Source organism: Mercenaria mercenaria, chromosome 6 (assembly GCF_021730395.1).
Source record: "Mercenaria mercenaria strain notata chromosome 6, MADL_Memer_1, whole genome shotgun sequence".
NCBI lineage: Eukaryota > Metazoa > Mollusca > Bivalvia > Venerida > Veneridae > Mercenaria > Mercenaria mercenaria.
In genome coordinates, this window is record NC_069366.1 from 13,783,086 (window position 1) to 13,791,941 (window position 8,856).

Consider the following 8,856-nt stretch of genomic DNA (forward strand, 5'->3'; position numbering starts at 1 on the left):
GGAGGAGGTAACTCTATCAAGCATTTTGACTGAATTATGGCCCCTTTTCGACTTAGAATAAATGTTAAAGTTTGCGCACCACCCCAAATATTTTCAAAGTTCATTGAGATATTGCTTTCTTATATTGCATACTTGTTAACCATCATGACCCCAGTCTGTAAAAAGGAGGAGGCAACTCTATCAAGCATTTTGACTGAATTATGGCCCCTTTTCGACTTAGAATAAATGTTAAAGTTTGCGTACCACCCCAAATATTTTCAAAGTCCATTGAGATATTGCTTTCATATTTTGCATACTTGTTTACCCTCATGACCCCAGTCTGTAAAAAGGAGGAGGCAACTTTATCAAGCATTTTGACTGAATTAGTAGTATGGCCCCTTTTCGACTTAGAATATGCTTATTGTAATGTTAAAGTTTTACTCATTGCTTATATTATACTATCAAGCATTGAGAATAGTCGAGCGCGCTGTCCACTGACAGCTCTTGTACCGATTCCTTGTTTTCAAATACATTGTTTTGATGGACAGTTCGTGTAGTGTAATCTTTGATAATGATACTGTAAAACCATGCATATAATGTATTACTGTTTTTGCAGCCAAAGGTCATTTCTCTGTCAGATGATTCCAAGCAAGATCTTGTAAAACAACACAAAACAAATGATGTGTGTTTGGTCCAGTTTACAGCAAATAAACCAAGCTATGAAGTAGGGGCTTCATCACAGCTTAAAATATCCTTTGGTAAAAAGAAAACAGGTAAAAACAGTTATGTTTATGGAATATGTAATCTGTATATCAGCCCAATGATACTGGAAAACATTAATATTTTATTCTACTGAAAATGATGTTAATGATGCCAATTCTTACAATTTTTTTTTTTTAAATACCGTAGATACCCATGTATAATGCGCAGTTTTTTGACCCCCCGGGACCACCCCCGAATCGTGGGTGGGCATAATACACAGGTATAGACAATTTTCCAACTTCAAAACAAGTTTGGTACCGATGTTCGCCATTTTGGTAAAGGGAAACTACTCCCCGCGCTTACTGTCTCCGCTAAAATCTAAGATTGCCGTTAAGTTCCGTAAAAGATCGAATTGTTTATTTTTCTTTCAAACAAAATTAATTTCATATAAATTTAGAAGTATTTTGACGAAAGAAATGTTTATAAATCACAAAAATTATGATACTGATTAAAGATCGAGAATTATCTTTAACCGAGATCAAACTGTGAACAACATAATTGACACGAGGTGACATGTTAATTGCCGGTAATTACTGGCTGTTTGATCGTGACAAAAAGACTATCACACCTTTTGTTATTAGTTTGAATTGAGAAGATCATGTCATTTTGAAAGATACCATTCCGAAATACTGAATCAGCTGCTATTTATTTATTCAAAATAGTGAATTAAAAAAGGTAAAACAACAAATATAACAATATTTTACTGGTTTTATTTTCGAGAAAACAAAAATCGATAGTACCACGAGACCGATGCTGCTCTCCGCCGCAGAGATAAAATTTATTACCGGTGTCGATGTAAACTCTACTTTCGTTTTCCATCCACCTCAAAATTGACCAAAAATGTTATTTTTTCCCAGGATTTTGGGCTAAGATCGGGGGTGCGCATTATACACGGGTGCGCATTATACATGGGTATCTACGGTAATAGAGCTTTTGTAATTAATACTCTTTCCTGACATCATCAGCATCACAAAAGGTTAAAGTTTTGCATGTATGCAGTTTATTCAGAAACCACAAGACCAAATGCTTTCAAATTTCACTCATGTCTTTGGCATTATGAGATAACCTCATATGGCAAGTAACATAAGTTAACTCTAGGTTTTATTTTGTCAAAATTATGCTCCTTTTAAACTTAGAATTTTAGGTTAAAGTTTTGCATGTAAGTATGTTTCTCAGAAACTACTTGGCCAAATGGTTTCAAAATTCACACTTGTCATTGGCATTATAAGATGACTTCATGCAGCAAGTAACATAACTCTAGCTTTTATTTTGTCAAAATTATGCCCCTTTTTAACATAGAAATTTTGTGACAGTTGTGCATGTAATTATGTTTCTCATGAATTACATGACCAAATCTTTTCAGATTTTCCACACATTAAAGCATCTTGGGGTGAAAAAATAACTTTGACTTACATTTTAACAAAATTATGCCCCGTTTTCAAAATTTTTGCTAAAGCTTTTGTATGTGAGGTAGTATTAGGTGGAAGGGCTTCAAATAGTCAAGCGCACTGTCATAAGAGAACTCTTGTTAAGGGAGTTATGGCCCTTACAATTAATTTAATAATATTTTTGTTTTCTGCAGTTTCAAATTCTCTTACTTTTAGTATGTGGGCCCTTGAATTTGCCCTTGTCTGTCCTGTCCCAAATTACCATGACATTGTGGCACTTATGTCTAAATTATTGTACCCCCCGAACAACAAAGTTGTAAGGGGGGGGGTGTACTGGTTTCAGGTTTTCTGTCTGTCCGTCTGTCCATAGACACAATCTTGTGCACCATCTCTCCTCATCCTCTTGACACAATTTAAGGAAACTTCACACAATTGATCAGTAACAACAGTAGTTGTGCATGGGGCATGTTAGATTCTTTCAGAAAAAAAAAGCAGAGTTATGGGACTTCGTTTTTTGTTACTATACTATATATATAGACACAATCTTGTGCGCACCATCTCTCCTAATTCCCTTGACACAATTTAATGAAACAACACAAGTGATCAGCAACAACAGTAGTTGTGCATGGGGCATGTTAGGTTCTTTCAGAAAATATTTTTGCAGAGTTACGGGACTTAGATTTTTTTTACAGTACTATATACTTAGAGACTGCATATGCAATCTTGTGCGCGCCTAATCTCGCCTTGTGCCCGCCTAATCTCCTGAACCCATGGACACAATTTAATGAAACTTCATACAAGTGATCAGTAACAACATTAGTTGTGCATGGTGCATGTTAGGTTCTTTCAGAAAAATTATTTGCAGAGTTATGAGACTTTGATTTTTGTTACTATACTATATACTATATACATAGAGTCTGCATATCGAGGGCTCAGAGCGAAACTGGTCTATCTGCTTCGATTTCTATATACACTAAGACTAGTTTCGCTCGAAGCCCTCGATATGCAATATTGTGTGTGCCTAATCTCCAGAACCCATGCACACAATTTAATGAAACTTCATTCAAGTGATCAGTAGTAACCCTAGTTGTGCATGGTGCATGTTAGGTTCTTTCAGAAAAAAATCATGCACAGTTATGGGACATTGTTTTTTATTAACATACTATATACATACAGTCTGCATATGAAATCGTGTGCACGCTTAATCTTCCGAACCCTTGCACACAATTTAATGATCAGTACCAACCCTAGTTGTGCATGGTACATGTAACATTCTTTTAGATTAATATTCTGCAGGGTTATGGGACTTTGTTTTTTGTTACTATACTATATACATACAGTTCACATAATTATGCAATCTTGTGTGCATCAAATTGCAATGTACTTTGTCAGTGCATGCGGGGGGTGGGGGTAGGGGGTACATTTATCACCTTTAGTGATAGCTCTAGTTTAAGAAAGTGTCATGAAATTTTATAGGAATGATGTTCAGTTTAGGAAGTTGTGCATTTTAGGTTTTGTTTGGGATTCCCTCTAGTAAGACCAGACAAAATGCCCCAATATGCATGTATAATAGGCCAGAAAGTTTGTAGTGAGACAGTTATAATACCAGTGATATTACAATACTGCATTCATTCTGTTTGAAAGCTGGACAGTATTTTTCTGCTGGTCATTTAGTGTGTTACAGTGGCCATACAGGAATAAATTTGGGGCATGGACTTGACTTTTACATGTACGATGGATGTTATTGTTTTTTATGCTTATATAATGTTATTCTTTTGTTGCATTTTATATTGCATATATACATGTACAGGGAGTGGTCATAGTTTATATTAAGAAATAATACAGCTGTCATTGAATAAAATCATTGTTTTGAGTTTAGATGCAAAGGAATTTTGTCATCATCGGAACATAATAATTGTGACATACAAACAGTGCATGTATTGCAAAATAACACATGGATTCAGTCTTCTTTGTTTTATAGGGAAATAAATCGGGTCATGTTAGAATATTCAAAATGCACACACATTGCAGATAGCGCTGTTGGGTCAAGTGAGAAGACAGCGGCTGTGTGGAAGTTGTCAGCTATGGATATGGCCGATGATGATGTAGATTTAGTTAATGAAGATGAACTTTTAGATGAAGATGACTTGAAAAGACCAGATCCTGCTTCATTGAAAGGTTAGCTTCGTACTGCAACTTTATTACTTTAATTCATTTCCTGGATTAGAGGGGTTCAGATTATGAAGGTTCCACTGTATCTCCAAAACAAATGCAAATATTGAATTGAAATCCACATGTTTTTTTGGAGGGCGGGGGGGGGGGGTTATAAAACTAGGCCATAGCATCAGGTCCCTTAACTCTGACTTGTATTTTGCAAAATTATGTCCCTTTTAAGCTTAAAAACTTCTGGTCAAAGTTTTGCATACAAGTTAGTGTTGCTAAAAATAATGCAGATAATGGATTGAAACTCTACAGATATTTTAACATTTAGGGTAATATTCCTGCTTCTGGGACAATAATTTGAATAGACAGGCATTGGCTGTTACAGACAGCTCTTGTTAAATGGTGTGCTTTTCCACACTTTAGCTGACTGTGGGACAGGTGCAGACAAGAAGAAAAAAGCCTGCAAAAATTGTACTTGTGGTCTGGCAGAGGAATTGGATGCTGAGGCAGCTAAGTCAAAGCCAAAAACAGCAACGTCAGCATGTGGTAGTGTAAGTATTTTGTTTTTTCATTTCACAATAAACAGAGATGTCTTACACTTTTTGTTTATTCAACACTTTATTATTTATACATAATCTGTCTGTGCACACCAACTATGTGTTAATGTGACTATATTTATGCTTCAGCAGAAAGCATGTAGTAATCACACCGTAACAGTTTGTAAGTCAGTTCTGTGCAAAGGTCTTTGGTTATTAGCTATTACTTAAACATTAACAGAGATTCCTATGAAACTAAACACAAATGGTAAACATTATGAGTGTGTGTTTTACAAGGTCAGGTCAAGGAAACGTTGGTTAACGCATACATGTCTGACATTTGTTTGTCTGTCCAAATCACTGATACATCTTAACCCTTACCCTGCTAAATTTCTATAATGAACTTGTCCAGTTTTCAATTTGGACAAAACCATTAACTGTTAAAAGGGGTGCATACCAAAAAGATACTGACTGAATGGCGAACAGGTCAGATCACGATCAGACAGCACAGATGTGCAGACTGATCATGATCTGCACTGGTGCAAGGGTAAATTTATCATGTCCAGCATGATAAGGGTTAAACAATGTATTGGACTCCAGTGAAACTGATTTCTTATTCAATATAAATGTTAAGCATGGTGAGAAAGGAAGTGATGCACACATGTCAATATCTCGATAGTCAAGGGAACTTGAGTTAGTGTTATTTGTGACTAAAAAAACACCTGGAGTGCCTGTGATAAATAACAAGACTCCAGTATATACCGGATTTGAATAAGAAGTGTCTTTAATGTGTATATTTTGTAACCATGGTAATCCTTGGTAATCCCAACCATTATTCAGTATATTATACACTAAATGCCTGCGGACATGCAATAATTTGCATATTTTTGCTCTGCGCTCCGATTGATTATCACTTTCGGACATGCGCAGAAGACCGCTCCAGGTCTGCAGTGAGCAACATCGGTGTTATTTTTAATATTTAAAGAATTAATAATTATGTAATTATGCAGGTATAAGCATGTAAAAAAAGATAATTAAGTAGTGAACAATTATCAGGTCACATATATGACAATGCCTCATACATTTTGTTTCTGGGACTGTTCTCAGCTTGACCTCTAAGCATGTCCTTGACCTTTTAGAATTTGCGCTATCCTTGTTTTTGGCACACTGTCATGGTTTGTTGGTAAAAATGTAAAAGTGGAGCAGTTACTTGCAAAAAACATATGTAGATGTTGCACAGTATTTGTACTGTTACAACCTAGTTGTAACTATTTTCTGTGCAAGATATGCCATTGTGAATTGTGGATGTTTAGCAAATGCATTTATTGTTTGAACTTAAATAGTAAAGTTGACACAAGCGCTGCTTTAGAATTATGAAGAGAAAGGGTTGATTGCAGGGTAGAAACTTAAACTACTCAGCCATATATGCTTATCAGTACACCTTTGACCTTAAGCAGTACGAGTTTCATCAGTACTCAGTGTACCAGCTGTGTCTGAAGTGTTTGTTTTAGCCATTAAAAGACACAAGTAATAAACAAGAATATGTTTGCAAATTGTGTAAATATTTTAATGATTTAGTGTTTCAGTGTTGACCATCTTGTAAATATATATGGAATCTACGGTGTTTATAAATGCTTGTAACGTTAACATTCTGTTTGCAGTGTTACTTGGGAGATGCATTCCGTTGTTCAAGTTGTCCATATTTGGGTATGCCAGCATTTAAAGCAGGAGAGAAAATCACCTTGTCAAACAGACAGTTACAGGCTGATAGATAACAAACAGACTTTGTAATGAAGCGATTGAGTGGAGTGATAGGAACAGCGAACATCTGTGTTGGCAGATCATCTGTTTTAATTAGAGAATATCAATCAGCACCATAGTCACAATCATATTTTAATTGTAAAATTGCGAGCTTGTAATTTCATGGAAAAAAACACAAACTTTTGACTATCAAAATCAGGTGTATGTTTGAAAAAAATTGTCTCTTTATTTTTTCATTGCAAACTTTTTTCGCTTGAACTCTGATAATTCGAACTCATCATCAGGTCCTGGCAAAATCCCTGTATGATGTTTATTGTTCAATTGCTCGAACTACTGATCACTCAAACAAAATTTTGCAGGTCCGATTGAGTTTGAGCGAACGAAGTTTGACTGTATATATCTGTTACAAGTTACATTATGATGAATATTATGTTATAAAGTTAACTGATTGAAACAAAATTTTCTTAAATTAATCAAAATTTCTATGTATTGCTGTTATTTTGTTGAATTTGTGACTAGAATTATGTGGATCATGCCTTTCGGAAACGAACTGTCAAGTTAAATGTTGGTGACAAAAACTTCCAAGACAGATTTTGTAAATGGCATGCAGAGATTTCAGCCAATCTTGTCACTAGTGATTATCAGTTTCCTTCTGTAAAGTGACGCAATTTTCAGATCTAGAATACTTCGTTACACACAAAAATAAATACAAAGTATGAATTCATGAATATAGAATTTTTTTTTAACTGAAAAGCAACATTGCTTTTCATTCATATTCTAACTTTCACTTCTGATATGAAGGTGTAGTATTAAAGAGAAACTGTTTATGTTATGAAATGTGTAATTTCCTTATTTACAATGGCATTTAGTGTGTGAATCAAATATATGCTGTTATACTTAGACGTGGTGTAGAACTATTTTCAATTTGCCAGGAAAACATTGTGGGCCTGGGATAAGGTAAATAGGTGTTAACTTTTGAATCCCAGTATCAAAATTCGTGTCATTTTAGAGACAGTAGTTGCCAGAAGATCATTAGGTGTTCAGATTTTCATGATAAAAATGGTGTCCTGTGTATAAATTACATCAATGTTATTGTATACCAGTGTGAAGTGGTTTAATTTTTCATACTTTACATGTTAGACTAGCTACTCTCAAAGCAAAGCAAATAAGAAATGCATACAAATGGTTTTATTGGCAATTTCCAATTTTTGCGGTAATAAATGCAGAAAGTCATGAAGTATAAAAGCATAATCTGATCTTGTGATCAAATGTCAAAACATGTTTGCTAGAAAAAAAAACAGAAGTGAAAATGAGAACCTGAAAAACAAAATTGCAGCTCCAGCATTTTCATGTAATCTGCAATCAGGAAAAGTTAAACTTCTGTTTAAGCTTTTTGCATCTAAATATTTAGATTAAAATAAAAAAATGATTTTCCTCCTACTGAAAAGGTATGTTTTTATAAGTTTGTCGTCTTCAAAATAAAGACATAAAAATGTTGAAAAACCTGTTTTTATTTAGTTTCTATTGTCTTGCAAATACATATGTTTATTTTTATCAGTGTGCTAATTATTTGTAAAACTGTGGTAACAAATAAATTATAAATACTGACTGCTAATTTTATCATCTTTTTACCCAGTAGTGCATCTGTGATTGACCATTGACCTTGTGGAATGCTTATGATTGACCTTTGACCTGGTCGAGAGACTGCATGTTTAAGAAAAAAATACTTTTAAGACAGGTTCTTTTTAAGACATGTGACAGCATTTCATTTGTTTACAGGATAAATTTAATCCTAAGAAAATGATATTTGATATGAAACCTGTTAATACAGCCAGACAAAACTTTGAATTCTTTATTTTGTGTCCTATTGGACTTCAGTAACTTGGATATTGATAATGTTCTGATGTGACTTGGAGACATCACTTAATTCACTCTTTACTGCTGATTTGAATATGTTGGTTGAGGACTGATACTACCACTGTTATATATGTATGTTGGTTCAAAGACAACAAGACCATGCTTAGTTGCATGCCTGAGCATATTTTAGCTTGGCTATTCGAATAATAGTCCAAGTTACTGTACTCGCCCTGGCATCGGCGTCACACCTTTGTTAAAGTTTCGCATGCAAGTTGGTATAGCTATCATTTAAAGGTGTATAGCTTTGAAACTTACTTTTTTCTTTTTCAAGGTCAGTAACCAACCAACTTCACATGAATCTTCGGGTTTATAAATCCAGGTCATAGCATCAAGTCCCATAATTCATGACA

The 8,856-nt window shown here is 34.6% G+C and overlaps 1 protein-coding gene across 1 annotated transcript; it reads left to right on the forward strand.

Annotated features, from left to right (window-relative positions):
• Window positions 1–519: 519 nt before the first annotated feature.
• LOC128557978 (anamorsin homolog) lies at window positions 520–8,197 on the forward strand. The gene is made up of 5 exons (XM_053546676.1): window positions 520–558; window positions 596–752; window positions 4,161–4,307; window positions 4,716–4,843; window positions 6,490–8,197. Exons 1-5 carry the CDS (start codon window positions 520–522, stop codon window positions 6,601–6,603), a joined length of 585 nt encoding a protein of 194 aa, XP_053402651.1. The 3' UTR covers window positions 6,604–8,197.
• The last annotated feature ends 659 nt before the right edge of the window (window positions 8,198–8,856 follow it).

Bases quoted from the DNA above. Each gene is read 5' to 3' on its own strand.
- LOC128557978 (XM_053546676.1), top strand. From the start codon at position 520: ATGGACAGTTCGTGTAGTGTAATCTTTGATAATGATACT. The intron at 559-595 runs GTAAAACCATGC...CTGTTTTTGCAG, and splicing joins TAATCTTTGATAATGATACT to CCAAAGGTCATTTCTCTGTC. The intron at 4,844-6,489 runs GTAAGTATTTTG...TTCTGTTTGCAG, and splicing joins CAACGTCAGCATGTGGTAGT to TGTTACTTGGGAGATGCATT.